Source organism: Dermochelys coriacea, chromosome 1, assembly GCF_009764565.3.
Source record: "Dermochelys coriacea isolate rDerCor1 chromosome 1, rDerCor1.pri.v4, whole genome shotgun sequence".
NCBI lineage: Eukaryota > Metazoa > Chordata > Testudines > Dermochelyidae > Dermochelys > Dermochelys coriacea.
This window is the reverse complement of record NC_050068.2, coordinates 135,125,033-135,151,793: the sequence shown is the minus strand read 5'-3', so window position 1 is coordinate 135,151,793 and position 26,761 is coordinate 135,125,033. Positions and strand designations below refer to the sequence as shown.

Below are 26,761 nucleotides of genomic sequence, written 5' to 3'. Positions count from 1 at the left end.
AAAAAGGTTAGTAACTGTTTCTTCTTCAAGTGATGGCACATGTTCTTTCCGTCACAGGTGGCTAACAAGCAGTGTGAACTGGAAGTGGGTTTGGAATCTACTTGAACAAGGATTGCAGGACTGCCCATCCAAATCTGGCATCATCTCTGGATTGATGAGAGCTGGTGTAATGAGAGGCAAACATATGGACTGATGACCAGGTTGCCAACTGACAGATGTCCAAGATGGGCATACAAGTCACATAGGCTGCAGAAGCTGCCTGAGACCTGGTTGAATAGACCAGCACTCTACTCTGCAGTGCAAGATCAGCCAGTTGGTAGCATAAATGAATACAGCTGGAAATCCAAGCAGAAATCCTTCAGGACACTGGATGGCCCTTCTCTCTGTCTGTAAACACAAGGAACAATTGCAACAAAGACCTAAATGGCCTAATCCAACCCAGGTAAAAAGTCAAAGCTCTTTTATTCAAATGAGGCTTTGGACAGAAAGTCAGTAAATAAATTGCTTGGTTAATGAGAAAATTGGAAGCCACTTAAATCAGGAACTTCAGGTGAAGTCAAAGGTATACCTTGTGTGAAAGGGTCAGGCCAGCTGGCTACAAGAGAGTGCTAGAAGGCAGATATATTAGTCCCAGGTTAAGTAGGTCCCCTTTCCCTGGGTAAGGTAACAGGGAAGGTTCCAGAACAATCAGGAACTTTCTGGAAACAATTAAGGCAGACAGGCTGATTAGAACACCTGCAGCCAATCAAGAAGCTGCCAGAATCAATTAAGACAGGCAGGCTAATCAGGGCACCTAGGTTTTTAAAAAAGGAGCTCGCTTCAGTATGTGGTGTGCATGTGAGGAGCTAGGAGTAAGAGGTGCAAGAAGCTGAGAGTGAGAAGGTGTACTACTGGAAGTCTGAAAAGTACAAGCATCATCAGGAGGAAGGTCCTGTGGTGAGAATAAAGAAGGTGTTGGGAGGAGGCCATGGGGAAGTAGCCCAGGGAGTTGTAGCTGTCACACAAGCACTGTAGACAGCTGCAATCCACAGGGCCCTGGGCTGGAACCTGTAGTAGAGGGCAGGCCTGGGTTCCCCCCCATCCCTCCAACTCCCTACTTGATACCGGAGGAGTTGACCTGGACTGTGGGTTCCACCAGAGGGGAAGGTCTCTGGCCTGTTCCCCGATCCACTAGGTGGATCAGCAGAGACTGCAGGGCTTGTTCTCCTTCCTTTTCCCCATGCTGGCTAGTGATGAGGCTAACTGAGTGAACGGCAGATTTGAGCCAGAAAAGTGGCCAAACTGAGGGCTGCCGTGAACCTCTGAGTCGAACAAATCCAACAATAAGTGCAGGACCTACCAAGGCAGAGGAGGAACTTTCACACTTGTCTCTAAAGAAGATTGTATTGGGAGGTTTTGATACTAAGGCTTGCAATTCCCCCACTCTCCTGGTCGAGGTAATAGCAAACAAAAAAGCCACCTTCATGGAAAGGTGTAACCGAGAACAAGTCACCAGTAGCTCAAAGCACAGACCCAGGAACTTCGCTAGAACTAAATTTAAGTTCCACCAGGGACAGGGCTGTGTACCTGTAAATATAACCTGTCCATACCCTTCAGAAACCTGATAGACATAGAATTGGGGAAAAAACCAAGCAGTTATCCATGGAAGGGTGGAAACTGAGATAATTGCTAGGTGGACTATGATGGAACTAGCAGGTGTGATGGTGTGTATAAGAAAGGTGACCATTTATATTACTATTGTTACCACTATTACATGGTCAAAATGTTTTTAGAGGGCCCAGCTTGCTGAGATGAACCAGGAGCTGCAGAAGAGAAGTGAGGTGGTATACACCACTTGTAACGTCTCCTCTGTGACGTTGCACTCTGTATGATTTTATGAAAATATGCTAACGTGTATGATTTTATGAAAATATGCTAATGTGTGAATATAATGTAACTGGAATATGCTTCATGCAAAAGGTCTCTTGTAAGGTATCATTACAAATCTTATAATCTACTGAGTGTAGTCATCCTATCTGTATGTATCAATCTTGTGTCTGAAACTAAAAATATGAAACATAACTCTGAGGGCCTACTGTATTACGCAAAGTATGGGCCATTAATGGTGGTTTGGAATCTTGATGGCTCCCATCAACCAGGACAATTGACTGTGGATGGCTCTGTTTGCTTGCAGGCCTTCCTGTGAGTCAGGCTGGGAGGAATGAAGGCTTGGGGTCTCACAGGACATGTGACCATGTCACCTGGTACTGAAATCCATCTTAAACCTGGTGCTTTTCCATTGAGAAAGAGGGGTGGGGACCCAGAGACCCAAAAGATTTCCTCCTTGTACCAAAGATATATAAGGGGGTGGAACAGAACATTCTGCAGTCATGAGAAATCCCCTAGCTACCACCTGAGCTGGAACAAGGGCTGCACCACGGAAAGAATTGTGCCCACACGAGGAAGGCGTCCAGTCTGTGACAGCAGCTTATTGAAACATCTGAGGGTGAGATTTTTATCTGTATTCAGTTTTCTTACTGTATTAGGCATAGACTTGTTTGTTTTTATTTTGTTTGGTAATTTACTTTGTTCTGTCATTACTTGGAACCACTTAAATCCTACTTTGTATTTAATAAAATCACTTTTTTTACTTAACCCAGAGTATGTATTAATACCGGGATGCAAACAGCTGTGCATATCTATCAGTGTTATAGAGGGCAAACAATTTGAGTTTATCCTGTATAAGCTTTATACAAGGTAAAACAGATTTATTTGGGGTTTGGACCCCATTGGGAGCTGGACATCTGAGTGTTAGAAATGGGAGTACCTCTTAAGCTGTTTTCAGTTAAGCCTGCAGCTGTTGGGGGAGACGTGGTTCAGACCTGGGCTGTGTTTGCAGCAGGCAAGTGTGTCTGGCTCAAAGCTAGCAGGGAAAACCGACTCAGAGGTAGTCAAAGCACATCAGGTGGCAGTCCCAAGGGGGTTTCTGTGATCCAACCCATCACATCCTCCTCCTTCTGGACTGGTCCTGAATACGAGGCATGAAAAGTGGAAACTGTTGAGACTGCTGCAGCTGGAACAGCTTTTTGTTGCTGGTATATAAATTTCCAGAGACTTAAGGGATGCCCCAGAATCCTTAAGACATGTAGCCTCTTCTCAGAAAAGAGAGAGGCCTTTGAATGGGAGGTCCTGGATGGTTTGTTGAACCTTTTGGGGGAAGACCTGATGACTGAAGCCATGAAGAGCACAGCATAGTGATGGTGGAACCATAGTTTGAGCCAAAGAGTCCCCTGCATCTATACTTGCCTGCAAGGTTGTTCTGGCAACTAAACTGCCCTCCACCACCACAGCTGTGAACTCCTGCTTTACCTTGTCCAGAAGCCCATCATTAAATTTTAAGACATTATCCCACAGACTAAAATCATATTGATCTGGCTTGCAATTCAAAGTACTGACCATGTTGCCATTAGTGCAGCTCTCAATACCACATAGCCAAGAGCTTTTACTTGTTTTATCTACACCTGAAGCGTATGACACAGCTTGTAAATTGCTGAACTTCAGGGATTGGTCTCAGTAGGCCCATCCTAGACTCCACAATCAACGAACCCCCTTGGCTTGAGGACTGTCCCTGAATGCTGTTTCTTTGAGTGCACCTCTATGTCCTTGCCTGCACTGAAGATTTTGAGGACTCCAGTACTGAGTCCTTAGGAGACTTGTATTGTCTCCTCTTCAGTACTAGCAACAAGATCTGCCTCTCAACTCAGATCAAGAGAAGCACGCCTAACAGATGTGGCTGTGCTTGGTACCTACTCCAAACACGAAGGATCTGATGGTGGCAGGGGGAGTACAGATTCCATCAGTAAATACTTCAGTATGGCTGCCCTCTTTCTTTGGCAGGGGTTTGATCCCTCCACAAATGACATTTGTCACTCACATGCACCTCCCCAGACATTTAAGGCTGCTGGGTGTGGGTCATTCACTGGCATGGACTTGTTATATGAGTGACAGGACATGAAGCCTGGGGAACAAAGCATAAGTCCAGTACGGGTACCAATATATCCAAGCTACTAAGTACTAAGCTAAACATAATCTTGTATCTAAAACAATGTACAAAAACGCTAAACTAGCCTAAAACTAACAGAACAAGCACCATTTACACTAAAGAGGGCAGAACTTATACATGCAAGGATAGCAGCTTCAACAACTGTGAATGGCAATAGGAAGGAACTGGGGGGAGTTGGGGACAGCTCTGCCCCTTATACCTCCATACAATGATGCCGAGACAGCAGAGGGCACTCCCGCTGCCACAATGGGCACTGCTGAAGGAACAATCTCCAACAACTGTGCATGAGGTGCACATGCACCTTCAGTGGAATGAACATGTGAAATCACTTGAACAAGTCTAATTTTTTTACCATGTAATTAATGACCGTTATCATAACAATCCACTACTATAGTTGTCAATAACCAGATATTTGGTTAACAATCTTTGGAAATTACTCCATCTTATTCTGTCTCATTACATTTCACAACCTGCTCAGCATTATGGCTACAAATTCTACTACTGAAATGTTCAAATTTTTTGTGTTTCCCTTTCCCCTTAGAACTTGACTGAGCACTGCATCACTGGAGCTGCTGCAAAATCTTTATGCAGGCAGAATAAATTATTTATAAAAATGTCCATTGTTCATAGCTCAAAATAAACACCACCTGCTATACAAAGTTCTAATATGTACTTTTTTTTGTGTACTGCTGTCTTCCATAGCAGGATGACTTCAAAAATTATAGCATGCAGAATTTTATGTATAATGGTCACTATTATAGTATTTTTACCTTTTCCCTGCAATCTAAAAGATTACTCACTCTTCTACCCTTAGTACAAATAGTGCCACTGAAATCAATGGGACTACTCATACACAAAGGTAGGCATATGTTTAAGTGTTTGCAGGATCAGGGCGTAACTGATTAGTTGTACAGAGGAAGCAGTGGGCAGAGTGTATACAAAGTACTATCAATTGCACAAAGTAAACAGAAAAAAGTACAGTATTCTTCATTGTTTTCAGTTACCACAGTATAAAATATTACTTGTAACAGCAGTGGATACAATTTCTAGACAGATGTGATTTTTTTTTAAGTTGACATTTTCCCTTTAGTTAGCTTGTAATTCACCAATGACCAGTTTCTTGTCTCATCTCTGTAATGGCTCTGTAAAAGCTTCTATTTGGGTGGAGTGTTCTCAGGATAGTGCATTAGCAGAAAAAAGCAGCCATGCCTCATTTGTGCCAGACCTATAAATGGAGCAACCATTCTAAACTCCTTTGGAGCTGGCTAAGTGCTTGTCTATACTTACTGGGGGATTGACAAGCAGCAATGGATGCATCGACCACACATCGCTCTCCTGACTCCTTCTCAATCTGGTGAAGTACAAAGTAGGGGGAGTCGATGGGAAAACATCCCCCCGTTGACATCGCGTAGTGTGGACTCCGCGGTAAGTAGATCTAAACTATGTCAATTTGAGTTATGGTATTTACGTAACTCAAATTGTGTAGCTTAGATCCAATTTCCCCTGTAGTGTAGACAAGGCCAGAAACAGGCAGGTTCTCCGCAAGTTTCTCTTCCTTGGTCTGTAAAACACCTGTTAACTCCCAGGCTGTACTTGGGACTTATGTCAGGTGTGTAGGTGTTTTACTGTGTTTACACAATAGGAAACAAACAATTCCCCTGGTGTGTAAAGCATGTTTGGAAAAAACAACTAGTGCATTAAGACTGCACCATCCAGCCAAGTCATTATGAATTTGATGTTTTCTAGCAATAATTCAGTTTTGTTACATAGCCTCACATCTCTCAATCAAAACAGCATTCTTTTTCACTGTTTTTTCTCTGCATCACACAGAGTTGAAGGAATCCTAGGCTGAGAAAATTGGGATTGAATAAAAGGACTATTTCCTCTAGGAGTTAAGTGCTGATAGTGAGTTATAAATAACAGAGAAAGTATATAGGAATGTAAGGCATGAAATTATTTATTTGGAGAGCAAATGTGTTTGTCTCATCTCCTTCCTACCATGTTGTATTGGATGCTCCTCCTACTTATATCATCCAGAAAAAGAATGCCTTCTTGATCTGCTATGTGCATCATTCAAGTTATTGGAAATGCTGACTAACAAAGAACTGTAAACAAAAGCTAATTTCATTCCCAGATCACATCTACCTACACAGCTAACCAGGGCTCGTGGAATCATTTTATATGTTAGACAAACAAAAATGGGAACATTGGTGCTTTTTGAATCATAGCCCATAATGGTTGGAAGAGGAATTGCCATGGTGTTTTATAAATACGTAAAGAGAAAATATAAATAAAAGTAAATTAAGACACAGAAGAAAATAAATAGATGATAGCAGGATACGGGTATTAATCCTAGTTTGTGCTAGTACCACACGATATAAACCTGAAATATGAACTTAAATAGGACAGATGCTTCACTATTGGACAAAGCAACAACCGCAGAGCACAATAATTCACCAATTCTTGGAGTAAAAACAGGAAGGTTTTTTCCCTCATGTATTTATTACCTGAATGAGGAAAAATGTAACATACTGTAATTAGTAACTAAGACCCCAATTCAGGAAAACATCTCTGTTCAGGAAAGCCCTTAATGAGACTTAAGCATGTGTTTAACTTCATCCCTTAATTTCTTGAATAAGGATGATTTAATAACGTGCATACATGATTTTCTGAATCAGGCCCTCAGGGGTCTAATTCTGCAAACACTTACTACCAGGTATAATGCATACCATGTTAAAATGCAAGTTTGGATCTCAAATTGATATAATACTCTATATCATACTCATCTGATCTGGGATCTCTTTTAAAGAAGCATTATTTGCTTAGCTATAAAACAGTTTACAACCAAGTCCATTTTTGCTTTAATTTGCTACCATTCTCCCCTGTATCTTTTATATTCAGCAGCTTATCATTCTACTTAAACATGATTAAATTGGTTAGAGAAATAATCTGACTCTTTTTGCAAGTTAATTTCTCATTTAATTACAGGGCAGGTCTGTGTTGGACAGTCTTCAGTGATCATCCTGGAAAAAATGTGTTAATTACAGTATTGCAATTAATTTACTTAAACTGTACTAATGGCCTGATTTTCATAAATGCTGAGCATCCACAAATCTCACTGAAGACAATAAGAACTACAGTTTGAAAAGGACTTATTTGAAAATAAGTCCTTAACTGTTTTGAAATACCAAGCAATCTATGTAACAAGCATGCAAATGTTTCCCACTAAATTATATTACAACACAATGCATATTTTACACTTACAGCAAATAAAATTTAAGATAAATAATGATTTCAATACAACCTCCAAAATGATTTTATGACTATTATCTTTAAGCTATTATACTACAACTTATTTGCTGTCTGCCCAATAGCACTGATTTATAAACATCTAAAACAAATATAAAAATAATCCCAACACTTTTTTCTGATATCTATTTTATGTTTTTCACTTTTAAGTGATATTCATTAAAGGATTAATAATCACAAACAAACCCATCTGCTGTGGTACCACTGCTCTCCACATTCATTACAAATAACATAAGTCATCATTTGTTCATCTGCATTTGCATTTCGCACCCAACTAGGCAGGAAGAGAGTTCCCCTGGCAATCATAGTGACAGTGCAATCAAATTTTTCACAGCGCCTACATTTTATTTTGTTTGTCTGTGTGCCATCAATAACTTGGGGAAGCTGATGATCCTGAATAGATGATTCTGTGTACAAAGCCCTGAGTTGTTTCAGTTCATCATTGGCCATTTCCATCACTGTCATATCAGCAAAAGTCTTTGGACTCATAGTCCCTGAAAATAGTTTATGTTTTAAGTGGGAATTTTTAGGATTCTTCAAGTTAGAGACTTTGCTTCTGATACAATTTTTGTACTTTTTGTCATTTCTAGCATGAAGAGCAAAAATATGCTCTTCAATTTCTTTGGATAATTCTTGCCACTTATTGGCTTCCTCTTTGCTTGTGGCAGAATCAGTCAAGGCTTTATAAATAAGTTCTGTGCATTTCAACCTCATGGGCTTCATATGTCCTTGCTGTGGGCTTGTTTCACTGCCAGCAGGTTTAGTGTCTTCATTATCAGTGTGCTGCTCTTCTAAAAGACCCAGTTGATTCACAGTGCTTTTTGGCTTATCATACACTTCATCTTTTGAAACATTTTGTGATGTCAGCAAACTGTTAGAACCAGCAGCATCTAACATTTCATGCTGATTCAATTCTTCAGAAAACTCAGTTTGTTCTTGTGGAACCACACTGAAATATTCATTGTGCTCTTTCACACTCTCAGAAACTGACTTTTTACCTTGTACCGATGAAAGATAGTTATTCTTGTAAAGCGTCTTCCACTTTGATAATAAATACTTTGCTTTCTTTTTCAACGTTATTGCAGGACAGTTCTGGAGGACTCTGTACACAGCTTTGGCAACATCAGTCTCCTGAAGATATTCTATAGTCATATCAACAGCTTCAAGTTCTGTAAGGTGATTTCCAATATCTTGGAAATTGTTTTCAGACAGTAGCTTCTCAATATAATGGGCTCTGTTCATAATTATTTTTTTATCAGACATTTTTAAACCTGAAAGAAAAGTAATAATAATAGCTTTCTCTATGGTCATGATGATTATATCATATATTTTTATTAATGTTCCGCAAACTTTCATAAGCTTTGTTATTGTACAATTTATTTTATTCTTAAATGTGCAAAAAACCTCACTTACACCACACATGTCCTTATTTGCATGTACATTATAGAAGTAGACACTAAAATAAGCTAAATACATAGCCAATTACATGCTCAGTCAAAGTTTTGAGACAACAGAGTGGCTTTGCACCTATATCCTAAATATTAATAGACTCTGGTTCTATTAGTCAATTGGAAAAAACAAGGTCCAAAGTTCAGTGTTCACTACTGAGAATGCCCAGCCACAAGTCCTCTGATGTTTAAAATTTAGAGACTATTAGAAAGAGTGCTTGGGCTGAGCAAAACTGTTACAATGACACAAAAAGACTCTTTTCTCTCATACAGCCAGGACACAAACTATTTAGGGCTTTATATATCAATGTCAACCACTTGAATTTCATCAAGAAGCAAATAGAAAGTCAATGCAGTCTTCAGAGAATTGGTGTATTATTATCACGTTTGTATGTTTGGTCACTGATTTTGCATGCCTCAACTTTTGGGTTCCTCACTTGAGACCTCTTGGACCTGTTTTTCATAACTGCTGAGCACTCAGTTCCAACTGAACTCAATGGAAGCTACAGATTGTCAGCACATCTAGACAAACAAGGAAGATTGGAATCCAAAAGTCAATGACCATCTTAAAAGATTTTGCTTTGTGGCTTAATGTTTTTTTTAAATCAGTCTTTGTCACCACAGCCAGCTCTTTTCTTAGCATGAGTCTTCCATGAACGTTTACAAATTTGGCTTAATAAATTCCCAAATGTTTGGGTGTTTTAATATCTAATATAAAATCTTTTATCTGGCTTTAACAATTTTCATTGTAAAATAAAAGATATCATCTTTCACAGAATTTATCATAACAAATCACTTAATTAAATAGTGCCAGAATGTTGCCTTTTTATTTATTGCATTTGTTTACCATGACAAGCCATGATTTTCCCCTTTTCTGTTTGCCATTACAGGCAGCTTTAATTATAACAAATCAGCTTCTGCATCTCATCCCCCTAGAACAAAACAAAAAACCCAGGAGCCCATTTTTCTGTCAGTGGATGTCTAAATGTTACTGACATAAATGGGGATTACATATGCACATCCAGGAGAAACCATAAAATGTACAAAGGCTTTAGGAAACCTGTGCATTCACATTCTCCCCATATGAAATTAGCTTTCAGTGCTTATATTTGAAGTGTTTTGCAGCAGAAAACTGAAATACACATGATTGCTTCTTCATATTAAGCTTCTCTTAGGCCTTGACTATGTCAGGAAGATAAAATCATATGGCTAACATATGTGCACTATGTGACCAAATCACATTTGCCCAGGGAAAAATGAATAAATCCAATATACAATTCAGAATAGATTTTTCAGGCCGCTGTTGTGGCTCCAACAATTTTCATTTTTAAAATGTGTTAATTACATGTGTTAATATATATATATATATATATATATATATATATATATATATATACACACACACACATACATATACATACACACACACATATTATTTTTGACATTTGGGGTTTTTTGGGTAACTGTTATAGTACAGAGATGAACAAATTTAATTGGGAGCTGCTAAGTTAAATCCTGGGAGGCTAATAGAGAGAAGTGGGACAAGACCAGTAAACTCCCACTGAGGTCATCTCCTCTGCCCTTTCCCCTACTAGTTCTAACATTCTACATCCCATAGCAAGTAAATATTTTATTTATTTACAAAGGTAAAGTAGGTTTCAGAATAGCAACTTTTATGTTAGAAACTGTTTATCTGTTCTTTTTGCAAGCTCTTTAGGGCAAAGGCCTCTTTGTGTATTTTTCATAAAGTACCTGGCACCCTGACTGTGCTATACAAATAATGTTTTCACAGCATATGCACTGTTATATGGCCTAATGAAAAAGTAAAGGGCATTTGGGATGTAGATTCTTGTCATTTGACTGTTTTTAGATTTCCCATATGCCTGTCTCATTATGCCCATGACAAAAATCAAAGCCCTCAGGACAGGAACAATATACAAATTTGTACAAAAGACCAGCAGTCCTAATACTTTTCTCCGTTATCTCACTTTGATAAGCATAAATTAAGACTGAATGAAGTATTCACTAAAGTGAATTCTTGGCCTTGTAAACCAGTGTGATTGTATCACTGTTTTCAGGGTTTATCCCAGTCAATTTTTTTTTAAAACCAGAAATAGTGTTTTGTCACAGTTTTTCTATATCCCTTCTCATTCTGACCAGCTAAAGAAATCAGCCAGCTGAGAAGGTGAGACTGATAACAGGTTGGCTAAGTGCTCACATATTAAGGAATACATCTTCACCAGACCTGTCACATGTGTCACTCTGCTTTGCCTTAGTCATGACGGTTCTGAGCAGAAGCCTGGCAGTGCACTGAATGATGAGCTGACAAGCAGCTTACATGATCTGCGCAGCCATATGCAGGTAATTACCAAGCTTGCCTAATATGATTCATGCATCTGACTAGCTTCCTTGCACCACAGATGAGCAGAGGATTAAGGTAGGGTCTCTGGAGCTGGGGTAGAATAAAAGGACTAAGAATAAAAGGGAGGCAGGGCTGCTGGTGCGCTGAGGCACCTGCCTACACGCTGACCAATACTGTCTCATTGCTTCCTTGTCCTCCCCTGTTTGTCTGTATCTATTTGTTGTCTCTTGTCTTATACTTAGATTATAAGCTCTTTGGGGCAGGGACCATTTTTTGTTCTGTCTTTGCAGTGAGCCTAACACAATGCGGTCCTAGTCCATGACTAAGGCTTCTAGGTGGTACAGTAATACAAATAATAATACTTAAAATGAATAATTATGGTGGAGAGAGTGAGGGGAAGGTCAAAAGGGGAGAAAACTGAAGGATGCTGAAAGAGAGGTGAAATGACCACAGGAAAAGTGAGGAAAGAGAAAAATAGAAAACAAGAGCATAGAAAATATGAGGAAGAGGTAGAGTGGGCAGTCTTTTTTGTCCTTTATTCCCCAGCTGCCAAAACCCTTGCTTCACACCTCCCTGACTGCCTCCAAAAACAATCCATAAATATTCCCAAACTGCCTATCCCATGTTTTCACTTTGAAAATCTGCTCAGCATGACAGACTGAATCCACTTTGAAGGCTCTTGTGATCTTAACTCATGACAATTTTCAAAGTCAGGGAAAACTGTTGGTACACATCCAGAATATACATCCACAGAGGAGTAGTTAGAGAGGAGACAGCATAAGCGTGATGTTTACTGAATTGTATATAAAGTTTTAAAAGTCCACACAATCATCCCACAGGGAACCTGAAGAAAGAAAGAAAGAAAGAAAGAAAGAAAGAAAGAAAGAAAGAAAGAAACCTAAGCTATCTATTTTTGAATTTAAGATTTCACTAAACTAAATGCTTCAGTACATTATGGATGCAAAGATAAACTTTCTGCATGTGAACTGAATGTAAATCTTCCAAATGTGAAATGAATGAAAAGCAATGCAATGTTATCTTTTTGAATTGCAGACAACATCAATGCCTACAGTGAAATTAATATCAATTATTTATTACAGGGTCTGCCATGTTTCCCTAAGTGTGAACCGCAGCCCAGCCTGACCTTCTTCCAAGCTGACTGACGCCCTCTACTGGCATCCTAAACTGCCTCCAAAATGTCAAGCATGAATAGGTTTAAAGAGCTTTGTGAATCTTTGATGATTGGTATTAAAAATGAAAAATGCTACTTAAGTATAGTTTTAAAATATTTAGAAAGAAGAGAGATTGACAGGATACATTTTTCAGTTACATCAGTTGAATTGTATACATAACATCCTCAGTCTCATTGTTTAGTTTAGAAATACACACAGTCTAGTACAATGAAAAGGTTTGTTTAATTCTAAAAAACTAAAGTGATGGAAAAAATAACACTATTCATTTCCAAAAGTATCCTACATCCTTAATAACGACAAATACAGATCCAATCCAGCAAAAAGTTACACAATGAGAGAGCAGATGTATAAATCCAGCACTGCACTTGATTAGTTTCCTGTCTTACAAAGATCAAGTAGTTGGTGTTGAAAGAGGAAGAAAATCTGCTGGCTGTTATGGTTGGTCATGAGACACAGGGTGAAATTAGCTACAGTGTCATGTGCTCATCCAATAAGTATTATACTGCACTTCAGGATAAGACACTATCTTATTTGGCTAACACCCTCACCTCCAAACGAGACCTTTTCCAGCCCTTTTACAATGGTTACAAATGTGTGTGCACTGTTCCATGCCACATGTAAATTCTATATCCATACCTTTTACACACACATGCACACATGAAGTGTCTAAGTTACTTACGAGTTTTCTGAATCTCCCAGGCATGCATTAACTTTTTCAGGAGTTGGCTCTAAATGACTAAAAACACACACACTTTAAACAACACATACAGCCTACGTATGAATCAATATGCCTAGCAAAAGATTAAATATAATATGGATTAGAAGTAAAATAAGTGTGTTGAATAACTAAAGGAGCATTTATTATAATCTTAGAAAATTTACAGCTCAAGAGATAAGCTACTTACACTTAAAGCAAAATAGATGTTTTTACAGGAAGTCTTTCCTCAGAGGTTGATGTATGCATTCAATGAATAGTAAAGACGCCAAACTGAGCAGTTCACACAGGATCTATGCAGCAAAGTTAGATAAGAAAAACCAGAACAGTTAAAGCAATTATCAAAATATGTGCACAAAGCTATTAAAAGACCCTATCATGGCCCCAGAAGAATTAACGTCTGAAGTTGCTCTGTCATCATCAGCAAACAATTTATCTGGGCTCTTAATCAAGTTATTAAGATATATTTAGGGCCCTACCAAATTCATGGTCCTTTTTTGTCAATTTCACGGTCACAGAATTTTAAAAATCATAAATTTCATGATTTCAGCTATTTAAATCTGAAATTTCACGGTGTTGTAATTGTACGGATCCTGAACCAAAACGGAGGTGTGTGAGGGGTCACAAGGTTATTGTAGGGGCACTGTGGTACTGCTACCCTTACTTCTGCACTGCTGGTGGTTGTTGTGCTGACTTCAGAGCTGGGCAGCCGGAGAGTGTTGGCTGCTGGCCGGGAGCCCAGCTCTGAAGGCAGAGCTGCCACCAGCAGCGGCGCAGAAGAAAGGATGGCATGGAATGGTAATCCCGTGGGCAGGGATTAGGGTTCTCCCTCCACACTCTGCTCCTGTCTGTAAGCACTACCCCCACAGCTCCCATTGGCCAGAAACAGGGAGCTGTGGCCTAGGGGAGCTGCAGGGGCGGTGCTTGCAGAGAGGGGAAGCGTGCAGAGCCACGCGTGGCCTACCCCCCGCCCAGGGGCTGCAGCAGTGCATTGGTGCTTTCCAGGAGTGGTGTGGGGCCAAGTAGGCAGGGAGCCTGCCTTAGTGGCAGCCATGCTGCGCCGCCGACTGGGAGCTGCTGAAGGCAAGTGCTGCCCGGCAGGAGGTTGCACCACAACCCCCAGCCCTGAGCCCTCTCCCAGAGCCAGCACCCCATACCCCCTTCCTGCACCCTGAACTCCCTCCTGCACCCCAACCCCCAGCCCTGAGCCCCCTCCCAGAGCCAGCACCCTAAACCAGCCCTGAGCCCCCTCTCGGAGCCAGCGCCCCATACCCCCTTCTGCACCCCAAACCTCCTCCTGCACCCCAACTCCCAGCCCTGAGACCCCTCCCAGAGCCAGCACCCTGAACCCTCTCCTGCATCCGAAGCCCCAGCCCTGAGCCCCGGCCCAGAGCCAGCATCCCAAACCAGCCCTGAGCCCCCTCCCAGAGCCAACACCAACACCCTCTCCTGCACCCCAACACTCTGCCCCAGCCCAGAGCCCCCTCCTGCACCCAAACTCCCTCCCAGAGCTTGCACCCCTCACCCACTCCTGCATCCCAACCCTTTGCTCCAGGCGCAGCCCAGAGCCGCCTTCCACACTGCCAACCCTTCAGCCCCAATCCAGAGCCCGCACCCTCTCCCGAACCCCAACCCCCTACCCTGGCCTGGTGAAAGTGAGTGAGGGTGGGAGAGAGAGAGTGATGGCGAGAGTGGGGGATGGAGTGAATGGTGCGGGGCTTTGGGGAAGGGGTGGGGCAGCTCCTGGGTTGCCCTTAAATTCAAAAAACAATCTTGGGCATAAAAAGGTTGGAGACCACTGGTCTAGGGTCATCAGTATGGATGCCCAGGATCCTGTGCTGCTCCCAAAGCTGTCATGCTGCAATATAATCCCACCCAGCCATGCAAAAAACCCACCTCCTTAGAGTACGTGTATCACTGTGGGTTCAAACTAACAGTAATTTTAGGGTATATTTTCTATCGAAAATCCACTCAGGACTCAAGAAGAGCTTGTCACCGAGTTCCCTCCCACTCAAAGCTCCACTCCCTAGAGTGATGGAGCTCCAATAGTTGTGTTGTGTGGACAGAGAAAAAACATGGTGTAAAGCAGTAGCTCTGACCCTCTGCCAGGTGGACCCTAGTTTGCTTCATTCTATTACCATGGGCACAAGTTAGTATGTGGCCCAGTTAGTGGCAAATTATCCCATACTTGCTCTCTCCAGACCAGAGGCTAAGCAATACAGTATTTTGTCACTATCTTCCCCTAATAAGGTGACCAGATGTCCAGATTTTATAGGGATAGCCTCAATATTTGGGGATTTTTCTTATATAGGTGCCTATTGCCCCCCATCCCATCCTGATTTTTCACTCTTGCTATTGGGTCGCCCTATCCACTAATAATAAATAACTCTTAATTCTAGCATAGTAATTTTTCAACCATAGAACTCAATTTTACAAAGGTAGGTATCATTATCCCCATTTTCAGGAACAGAGAGGTGAGGTGACTTGCCCAATATTATATAACTGGTCAGTGACAAAACCAGGAATAGAATCATGATCTTTTGATTCACAGCTCAGTGTCCTAGCTACGTCACAATACACTGCTCTAAGTAAGCGGTTGGGGGAAAAAACAGAACGTTTGGGAACAGAGGCAGAATACGAAAGAAGCAGAAGAAAAATCGCAAGTCATTTTGAAGTGAAAAGACAATGCTTTACAGCAGTAGCTCTCAACCTTTCCAGACTACTGTACCCCTTTTAGGAGTCTGATTTGTCTCGAGTACCCCATGTTTCACCTCACTTAAAAACTACTTGCTTACAAAATCAGACATAAAAATACAAAAGAGTCACAGCACACTATTACTGAAAAACTGCTTACTTTCTCATTTTTACCATATAATTATAAAATAAATCAACTGGAATATAAACATTGTACTTACATTTCAGTGTACAATTTTAAAGAGCAATATAAACAAGTCACTGTCTCTATGAAATTTTAGTTTGCACTGACTTCGCTAGTGCTTTTTACATAGCCTGTTGTAAAACTAGGCAAATATCTAGATGAGTTGATGGACCTCTTGAAAGACCTCTGCATGCCCCCTGGGGTATGCGTACCCCTGGTTGAGAACCACTGCTTTACAGAATGCGCTCAGCAATTTTAAAATGCAGGATTTAATTTTTTTACCACCAGAGGGGGCTGTAGTACAACAAATCCATGATATCTTGATTTTTTTTTCCCCTTAAGCGTAAACTGATATTTACTATGGGTGGATTCCATGACACAGAAAACTCACTCTGGATTATTATAACTGTACCAGCACATAAGATTACTGCTTTTTTCCTTTTGTGGGTCTCTACCTTAAAGGGTCAGTTTTTCAAAAGCCCAAGCAACAGATGAGCCAAGCAAAATCATAGTCCCTGAAGTGTGCAGAGGATGCACGGCTTGATTTAGCATAATTTTGTAATATTGACATTATTCCGCTGCATGTAAAAGAAGAAAGGTAGCAGAATCCACTCTTTGCTGTTGACTGTCTATTTTGAAATTTTACGTATAGTTAAATAGACCAACAAACAAACTGTCTTTCAGGAAAAAATGTAGTAATCATTATAGAAGCTACAGTGAAACTAGACAACATTTCAATCCATTTATTCAAGTACTTATAATTCTATTTTCAGGTCAGGGAAAACAAAAGTAAATTTGGAGCAAAGAAAGTCAGGCTGTACACATAGCATTTTAATGTCAACTTTTGTCACAAAAGAAGCAGCATGATCTAATTGCCTGAGAACATTTAGGCCTGGAGGAGCACTCTAACCCGAATGTGCCACGCCTTAAGTGGTGAGAGGTAGCTTCTAGGACTTACGATTATGAAGGTTACCTTCCAATCCTGAACAGAGTGTAAACTGATACAGTACTGCCTTCTTAGGTCTGCAGGCAAACAGCTCCAATGCCCCTGCTGCAGCAGTGCATGCAGTGGTCAGTGACACATCAGTCTTCACTGCTACTATTCAGAACTGTCTGGGAAGCACAAAACTGACAAAAATACAGACAACTTCACTCTATTATTGGGAAAAACTATGAACTTTATCAGGAAAAGCACTGAAACTATTTACTGCGTAGGACCACCAATAAAAACAGAGGCTGGGTGGGAGGAAGAACAGCAAAAACAACCCTTCACAACATCTAGAAAGTTGAGCGAGGGGAAGAGTAGTGGAGATGAGATGACTGTGTGTGCAATAGTCAGCAGACTCGGGGAAGAGGACCTAAAGAAATATTCTCAAGGCAGTCCAGAGTCTGAGACAGAGAGAAAATGTTCCTCCTTTCCAACAGCCAGAGAGGGACTATGGTACTTCAAATTTAATCAGATACCTACTTGCCCAAAGCTGATAAGAACAATGGCCTGCTGACAGGAATGCTAGCAGTTTAGGAGTGCCATGGTACAAGTAGGCATCAAGTAAGTTTCTCAGGCCCTAACTGTGACAATGGCTGACCAGGTGCCGGCTCATACCAAGGCCCTTAGGACTCACTAAACACTGACAAATGCATAGCTGGAAACCAGCCTGGCTCACCTGTGGTGTTAGCACTGTTAAAATAAATGTTAAGTTAATAAGAATGTGTGTAATGTTTAGAATTAATGAAATGCTTGCAGGATGCTGTATGTATGGATTTCACTTATAATATCTGTAGCCTACAGTATAAAATACACAACTACAGAGGTTTACAATGCACTCATCAAACAGAAAAGAAACATTAATTAGTGTAATTAGTGTAAAGTGCTAGTTAAGCACACAAAAAAACCCCAACCAAATGAGCCATTGTGAAACACAGGACAAAGACTTTGTTGATTCTCACCCACCCATAACTTCCATAAGAGGGGACCTGTGAGTGAACTCATCCCATAAGCTTGAGCTCTGGGGAAAAGGAATTAAAAATGCCTGACAAGAAGCAACCGTATCACTATGCTGCTTGGAATTCAGAGAGGGCAATATTTCTAAGCATAAGCAAGGGACCCCCAAGCTGCTTAGTTTGGGTTAGCCCTAAAGGACATAGAGCTTGCATATACAACAGCTATCAGTTTTTGGATCCTAAGACTGTAATTCATTTGTGTGTGTGTTTACCTTCTTTAGCCTTGTAACTAACTCTCTCATTTCTTTTTCTTAGTTAATAAATCTTTAGTTAGTATTATAGGATTGGCTACAAGCATTGTCTTTGGGTTGAGATCTGATGTACAACTGATCCGGGGTAAGTGACTGGTCCTTTGGGACTAGGAATAACCTGAATATTATTGTGATTTTTGGTGTAAGGGATCTCTATCACAGAGGCAAATTTACCTAGGTGGCAAGACAGACTCGAGTTTGTCTAACCTGTTCTTTAAAACCTCCAGTGACGGGAATTTCACATCCTCCCTTTAAGCCTATTCCAGTGCTTAATCCTTATAGTTAGAAAGTTTTTCTTAATATCTTACCTAAATCTCCCTTGCTGCAGATTAAGCTGATTACTTCTTGCCCTACCTTCAGTGGACATGGAGAACAATTGATTAGGTCTTCTTTATAACAGCCCTTAAACATATCCTCCAATATTCAAATCACTAATGAAATATTGAATAGTATCAGGACCGATCCTGGTGGGACCCCACTGGATATGTCCTCCCAGTTGACAGCGAACCATTGACAACTACTCTCTGAGTAGAGTCTTTCAACCAGTTGTGCACCCACCTTATAGCAATTTAATCTAGACAGTATTTCCCTAGTTTGCTTATGAGAATGTCATGTGGGACTATGCCAAAACCCTTACTAAAACCAACATATATCACATCTACAGCTTCCCCACCCCCGCCTCTCCCAAATCCACAAGGCCAGTAATCCTGTCAAAAAAGGAAATCAGGTTGGTTTAGTATGATTTGTTCTTGACAAACTCATGTTGGTTCTTACTTATAACCCTATTATCCTCTTGGTGCTTACAAACTGACTGCTTTATAATTTGTTCCAGTATCTTCTGAGGTATCAAAGTTAGACTGACTGGTCTATAATTCTCTGGGTACTCTTTGATCCTGTTTTTAAAGATAGGAACTATATTTGCTCTTCTCCAGTCATCTGGGGCTTCACCCATCCTCCAAGAGTTCTCAAAGACAATCATTAATAGTTCTTAGATTGCATGTGCTAATTCCTTAAGTACATCCTAGGATGGCTTACGCCCTTCCAACTTTAATATATCTAACAATGGGGAACTGCGGAAACCCGCCTGCTGCCACCACAGTGGGGAGCTGTGGGGGTCCCTTAGCTCCCCACTGTGATGAAGGGAAACTGCGGTGATCCTCCTGCCTCCCTGTAGTGGGGGGAGCTGCAGGGGTCCCTCTGCCCCCCCATGGCGGCCAGGGGGTCCCCCGTCCCTCGGCAGTGGCGCTGCGGGGATCCCCCTGCCACTGTCACTGCGGGGAGATGCGGGTGTCCCCCTGACACGCCAAGGCAGCCATGGAGCTGCGGGGGTCCCACTGCCCTGCCGCAGCAGCAGGGAAGCTGCTGGAGTCCTCCAGCCCCACCATGGTGGCTGGGAAGCTGCAGGGATCCCTGTCTCCCCACAGCAGCCAAGAGCTGCAGGGTACCCCCACTGCCCATGGCAGCTAGGAGCTTGAGGGCCCGCTGCCTCAGGACCTCTGTGACAAAATCGTAGCCTTAATTATGACTCAGCTACATTAAAGATCAAATTCTGATCTATGAATCAACATGACAGCTAGGACAATGCAGACCACAAAGCCCAGGAAAAACCATGTGAGATAAAGCATTCTTAACAGAGACAATACAGCTATGGAGCAAACTACCAGAGGAGATCAAAGGAATCCAAAGTCATTAGGAAATACTGCAGAATCTCTATGCAGCCCTTTCAACCTTCAAAATGACACTGACAAAAATGACTCCCACATCTACACTGCTACCAACAAAATCTAAAATAAATCAAAACCAAAAACCCTACCCCAAGCAGAGTTTTCACCCTGAAAAGGGAGAAGTGCCAGAGACACCAGGAAGTCCATTATGACTTCACTATCCCTATTGATCTTACATGGAAGGTGTTAAGATACTATGGTGATAGGCAGCAGTCTAAAACCTTAAAATAGATTGTGATCCTTTCTATTTTGGAAACAATATTTGATGGGATGTAGAAAATACCATTTAAATAGTTATTCGAGTAGTAATACTGCCTCCTTTTTGTTATAAGCTGACACCATTTATTTTATATTTAGCAGACGTAAATACGCTAAGGTTTTATATGATTATCTAGAAATGTGTTCATATGGCATTATTGAGGGTCACACAGGAAATTACTTTTCTACAGAAATCTGATAGAGCATCCAAAATTAGTCATTAGACAACTGAAATGTCATATTTATTTCTATTTGAAAAAATATTATGTCGCAAGGGATAAGAATATTTATTTCTTTGAAAACTTTTTACCGATTAGTTCTCTGTTACACAATTTGAAATGATCATATTGGAAGATTATTATGTCTACTTTGTTTTTTCTTATTTTTAGAACTATAACAACAACACTGGTTACTGAAATATTTAAGAGTATATGCAAATAACAGTACTAATAGACACGGACAAACATTCTTATTAAATTGATCACATATGAGGAACAGTTATTTAGCTTGTTATTCTACTACTTCAAAGATTTAGTTTCACAAGGTCTTCATCTTGGGCATCAAGTCTTCAGCACTAGAGAATCTGTGAGTTGAACCACTCACACTGCATGAATTTTATCATTAGTTTAGGAGTTCCACTTGATCTGATGGTAGAGGCATGAGTCCCTCCCAACATGATATGTGATGATGGTTTTTTTGAAGAATGGTTATTTACATATCTTATCCCAAATCTCACTTGCCTTACTCATATGAGCTGTCCTGTTGAATTTAATGGGATTATTCACCTGAGTGAGGCAAAAAAGATTTGGCCTTTTATTAAGGACTAAATTATAGCTAGCTATTTTCATGGGCTGTAAATATTACAATCTCCATAACAGAATTTCCCCCTTTGTTTAGCTTCATGTCAGTTTGTGATAATTCTATAATGTATTTTTAATTTTTTTTTAAAACAAGCTTTTAACAAATACAAACTGAGACAGTATTTCCACTAGTTTTTTATTTGCAATTTCTTTGGTGGCAAATTGATGGTATGCAATTCTGCTTATATTTTATCACACAATAATTCCATTAATTTTATTACTGTCCTATACATTGTTCAGATGGAATTTCATTAATGAATTTAAGAAATTATATTTACACATTAGTAATAGACTTTATTACAGTTTCTTGTAATCTGCAGCTGTTTCAAGTAGAAAAATACTTCCATGATATCTCTGATCTATGACCAAATCATATTTCTGTCAGTCTTAAGAATTATTTAGCCTGGTATTTTCAACTTTTGATGCAACACTGTATTACTTGAGAGTAAGAAGATATATTCCTTCATACACGTTCCTTCTCCCCCAACCCTTCTCCTTCTACATATCTTTATGACAAAACTGAACAGGAACTGGCAGGAAAATATCCCTTCTCTCTTTCAGCTACTTTTCAATACTTATCAGTAATAGGTAATAGCTGTGACCACTGGATAAGAACGTTGAATCTCTTTCTTTCAGGGAGCTCATAACAGGTCAAGCTTATGTCACAAGGGATTTGTTTTCAAAATATGCACTATTATTTTTGGATAAAAAAGGACTACTGAACATGGGGTGGTTGGGGGAAAGCAGTTTAATAAAATTCCAGATCTTAATAGAAGATTCAAGTATTGTAAATTAGTAACAGGTGGTGAGTTATGTTTGATTTACAATATTTAAAAAAACAGACCAGTCAGAACAAGACAGTAGTATTTTGCTATGCATTAAGCAACTTTTGACAAAAGATAACTGCAAATTACCATAATTTTAATTTAAATTGGGAGTGTCTCTTGAGAACTGAGAAGGCATACCCTACTGCTTTCACAGAAGTAGGGTTATGGAACCTTCCCCCCAAACCTTATATAGCAGAGGGCAGAGCTGACCTGGAGTACTGAACTCTGTAACAGTCAAATAGTAAGTGCTGGTACCATTGACACTGTACCATTTAAATTCTCACAATACATTTACCCAATCAAAACAATTTACCCAAAGAAAAATTTTAGGGTGTGTGAGAAAATCTTTTATTTTATTAGTTTCCATCCATGATATGAAAAGTAAACCCCCATCTCACATTTTGCAGAGGCAGTGAATTTTAAAAGACCTACAGTTTATTACTGAAAAATCTGAAAAAGACAATATTGAATTGGCAATGCTTCACTGTTCCCTTATAGCCAGAGGATGCTATATCCCATTCTCTCATTCTAAGAACATGCCAGGAGACTCTAATACAATTACAGGAACTGCTGCAGTTAATAAATAAACTAATGTAATTAAATCCAGTTTAGTTTTCTAAATTGCTCAGATAGATGGATTCATGCTAGATGGAAGAAAACCATTAAATTCATACTGCCAGTCACTTAGGACACATAGCCAATACGGTAAAACAGCTTAACACTACAGAAATCTTCCAAGAAGAAATCAGATTCTTCACAATATGTAACTGTGTTACTCAAAAGTAGGGACTGAGCACAATTTCAATTCAAAATGATGTCTCCCAAACCCATTGAGTATTCATACATTTTTAGTCTTGTACTTCCCTGGATTCACTTTCTATGTGCAATAGAATCCACAGCATTGCCAAACCCAATCTTTCAAAAAACATGAGTCAGGTTCATTTACAAATCACTATTTTTTTAATAATTAATTTTTGTATTTGCCTTCTGGGTTTTAACCCTTCAATGCTCACATCTTCAAGCTTTTCTCCACAACCATATGGTCTAGAAACTTTAAAAAAATGCACGTTCATCTCCACTTTCAATCACCTAACTCCAAGAGTTAGAGCTTTAAGAAAAAAATCATAAAATTTTGTCAGACTCACAATAAAATTGTAAGAGTTGGCAAAAATGCACCTATTCACCACAAGTTTTCCTCCCCATCAGAAAAGTATTCCTCAACTCTCCTCCAACTTCCTCTCGCTGTTACTTCTCTTTCATCCACCTCACTACCTACTATTAGATTCCTTCCTGTCTGAACCTATCCTGAAGGATGACCCATCACTCACAGATATTGGGAGACAGGCCAGTCCTTGCTTACAGACAGCCCCACAACCTGAAGCAAATACTCACCAGCAACCACACACCACACAACAGAACCACTAACCCAGGAACCTATCCTTGCAACAAAGCCTGTTGCCAGCTCTGTTCACATATCTATTCAGGGGACATCATCATAGGGCCTAATCACATCAACCACATTATCAGAGGTTCGTTCGCTTGTGCATCTACCAATGTGATATATGCCATCATGTGCCAGCAATGCCCCTCTGCCATGTACATTGGTCAAACTGGACAGTCTCCACGTAAAAGAATAAATGGACACAAATCAGACGTCAAGAATTATAACATTCAAAAACCAGTCGGAGAACACTTCAATCTTTTTGGTCACTCGATTAGACCTAAAAGTCGCAATTCTTCAACAAAAAAACTTCAAAAACAGACTCCAATGAGAGACTGCTGAATTGGAATTAATTTGCAAACTGGATACAATTAACTTAGGCTTGAATAAAGACTGGGAGTGGATGTGTCATTACACAAAATAAAACTATTTCCCCTCCTACTGTTCTTGTAAAGTGCTGGAAATGGCCCACCTTGATTATCACTACAAAAGGTTATCCTCCTCCCCCGCCCACCACCACCTCCGCTCTCCTGCTGGTAATAGCTCACCTTTCTTGATCACTGTTATTACAGTGTATATGGTAACACCGATTGTTTCATGTTCTCTGTGTATATAAAATCTCCCCACTATATTTTCCACTGTATGCATCCGATAAAGTGAGCTGTAGCTCACGAAAGCTTACGCTCTAATAAATTTGTTAGTCTCTAAGGTGCCACAAGTCCTCCTTTTCTTTTTACGGATACAGACTAACATGGCTGCTACTCTGAAACCTTCCTGCCTTTGTCATCCTGGTGTACGCTGCAGGTTTAAAGTTGGCCAATAGCCTCTAGGGTCTCATACCATATTCTTAGATTTTGCATTTTCCAGTTATTTTGCAACTTCCCACAGATTTTGTTTACATCATACTGTAGGTTTACCTATTTTAACCCAATAAGGCCCCAATCCTGAATGAAGCTTCTTTCACGCAGACCCATCGACGTGGAATCTCATAGAAATCCTGACCTTCTGGTATCCTGATTTGGCCTGACTGTTGGTAACTATCTCCTGGTTTCTGCCCTGGTTTCTCTTGATTCTGATCTCTGGGTGTTCCAGCCCAGCCTGATTACTGGTAACTGGCTTCCTTGGCCTGTGCCTGATGCTAGGCCAGGCTAACCATGCCCTGGCTCTAACATACACTGACAGCAACTTCTTCTGTAGCGTAGACATATCTTTTGCACTAGTGTAGCTACACCAACGACTGGCCACCAATGGCTGTAACAAAGGTAAACTCCAGTGCAGACAGTGTCAGATACCAAGACAGAAAACTCACCATGGAAATTACTCAGGCAATCAATCCCATAGTAGATTGTTACTGTAGAAAGTGACATATTTTCACTATGGTCCAAAATGTGCCTTTCAAATCTTTCCTTAAAAGTAATTTCTCTCACAAGGCTCTTATCCTTCTATCTGAGGGTTATATACTGCTTCTCATCATTGTATGATCAGAGTACATCTTGTTCCCCCTTCTCAAACTCCTTATCATCCCTTTAACATGATGGAAAGAGAGAAGACAAAGTTTAACATTGAGCTACAAGACAAATGCTGAATACAGTTACTTACTTAGTCACTTACTTTTGCTGAATGCCATTTTTATCTTTTTTTTCTACTGATCTGTTTATATTCTAAACAGGATCCTCAACTTGTAAAGCACCTATCTTATTCTAGGCACCATAAGCTAAATTCACCCCTGTGCTCCTGCACAGCCTGGCCCAAAGAGAAAGGTTGGGACAACTTATGCTTCCTCAATTCTTGGGCTGTTGGATGGAGGGTAGCTCAGCCTCCTAGCTTGCACATGGCTTCCCAAGGCCCCTGTAGCAGTGAGGAAATAGTTGGGAGCAGCCTAGAAGGCCCCCTTTGCTGGTGGAACCATACTGTTGCTTAGATTGTAAGCTCTTTGGAGCAGGGACCGTCTTTCTATTCTGTGTTTGTACAGAGCCCCCTAGCACAACAGCGTCCTGGTCCATGACTTGGGCACCTAGGTGACATGGCAATATAAATAATGATAATCTGCATGCCATTGTTCAAGCACAGCTGGTGCAAAAGGACTGAAAATTATCTGTGAACTGGGCCTACCATAAATAAAAACCTGTACTGTGTATGTCTGGGGCTATTACCTTAGAATGAGGAGGGGTTAGTAACATAAACAGCTGACCACAGAAGTCAACTCTACACTTCAGCCCACCAAGACTAAAGTGTGTTGATTGTTAGTAACAAAACCCAAAGGGAGGTGAAACCCGCCCGGTTCTAGGTTTGGATACGAAGTGGATTCAGGTTTCAGAGCAGCAGCCGTGTTAGTCTGTATTTGCAAAAAAGAAAAGGCGGACTTGTGGCACCTTAGAGACTAACAAATTTATCTGAGCGTAAGCTTTCGTGAGCTGTGGCTCACAAGTCCGCCTTTTCTTTTTTGAAGCGGATTCAGTTTGCAAAACTTCGCTACGAAGCGGGGCCCAAACCGCTTACCCAGCTCCTGGGGGTAGGAGACACCCTCACCCCTCCCTCCCTGCCTGTGACAAGGGGCGGGGTTTGGCTGAGTTTCACCTCCATGGCTCAGGTTAACACCAAGCAAACCGTGTGGGAGTCGAACCCAGATCAATTGAAATTTGGCTGTTCCCCCACCCCGGCGCGGGGAGCCCCCGATCTGGAGCGCAGACAGGGGCTTAGGGGAGACGGTGTCTCCCGCCCCTTGCTGCACGGTGCCCCTAAATCTAACTCCCGTTATCACGGGGGGGGGGACGCAGGGGTCTGACCCCCCTCCCCTGACGTCTGACCCCCCCCATCACTGCAGGGGGGGGAGGGGCAGGCGGTCTCTCCCCGGTATCACGGCGGCGGAGCAGCCACCGTTACCTCCGAGTTGGGGCAGGGGGCTCCTCCGCCCCTCCAGCCTGAGCCGGCCGCCGCCATCTTGCCGCTGCCGTGCAGGGCGGGCCCCAGGCTGGGGGAGCCGCGCCGCGCCGCGGCGGGCCGGGCTGGGCGGGAAGGGCCGAGCGAGCGGGGAGAGCTGAGCCGCGGCCCCTCGCTAGGGCCGGGGGTGACTGTGCCTCACAATCCCGCCCGCGCTGTTCCCCGCCCCGAGAGAGGGGAGACGCTGTGGCGGGAGATCTGCGTTATTATTTGGCCGCCCGGCCCGTAATAGGCAGCTTCATACCAAAGCCCAGGCCCCGAGCAGCGTCGGGGGAAGCCAGCTGCAGGGCTAAGATGGCCCCAGCGGTGCCTGTGCTGTCACACAGGCAGCAAAATCACACACACGCCACTCACCTGTGAGTGTCTCCAGCGCGTGCCAAAATCTCTCCCCCCAGCCTCCAGAGGGGAACTGTCAAATACAAGCAAAATCTCCCTCCCAGATCCCCCCCGAAGGAGAGAGACCGAGGCAGTGTGCAGCCAGCTTAAGCTGCGGTGAGACTGGTGGAAAGGTT

General features: G+C 41.4%; 1 protein-coding gene across 10 annotated transcripts; it reads right to left on the bottom strand.

The window, feature by feature from the left end:
- Positions 1-6,505: 6,505 nt before the first annotated feature.
- On the bottom strand, positions 6,506-26,338 carry TCEANC (transcription elongation factor A N-terminal and central domain containing). 10 transcript variants are annotated; one of them, XM_043503920.1, is made up of 4 exons: positions 26,193-26,338; positions 13,260-13,362; positions 13,034-13,090; positions 6,506-9,321 (listed from the first exon to the last, which is right to left on the bottom strand). In XM_043503920.1, exon 4 carries the CDS (start codon positions 8,825-8,827, stop codon positions 7,526-7,528), a length of 1,302 nt encoding a protein of 433 aa, XP_043359855.1. In that variant the 5' UTR covers positions 8,828-9,321; positions 13,034-13,090; positions 13,260-13,362; positions 26,193-26,338; the 3' UTR covers positions 6,506-7,525. The 10 variants fall into 10 exon arrangements, with proteins under 10 accessions (XP_043359855.1, XP_043359857.1, XP_038238789.1 ...); XM_043503922.1 differs by lacking the exon at positions 13,034-13,090 and adding an exon at positions 24,619-24,833 and having other exon boundaries at positions 26,193-26,329; XM_038382861.2 differs by lacking the exon at positions 13,034-13,090 and adding an exon at positions 24,619-24,833 and having other exon boundaries at positions 6,506-8,622; positions 26,193-26,329.
- Positions 26,339-26,761: the final 423 nt, after the last annotated feature.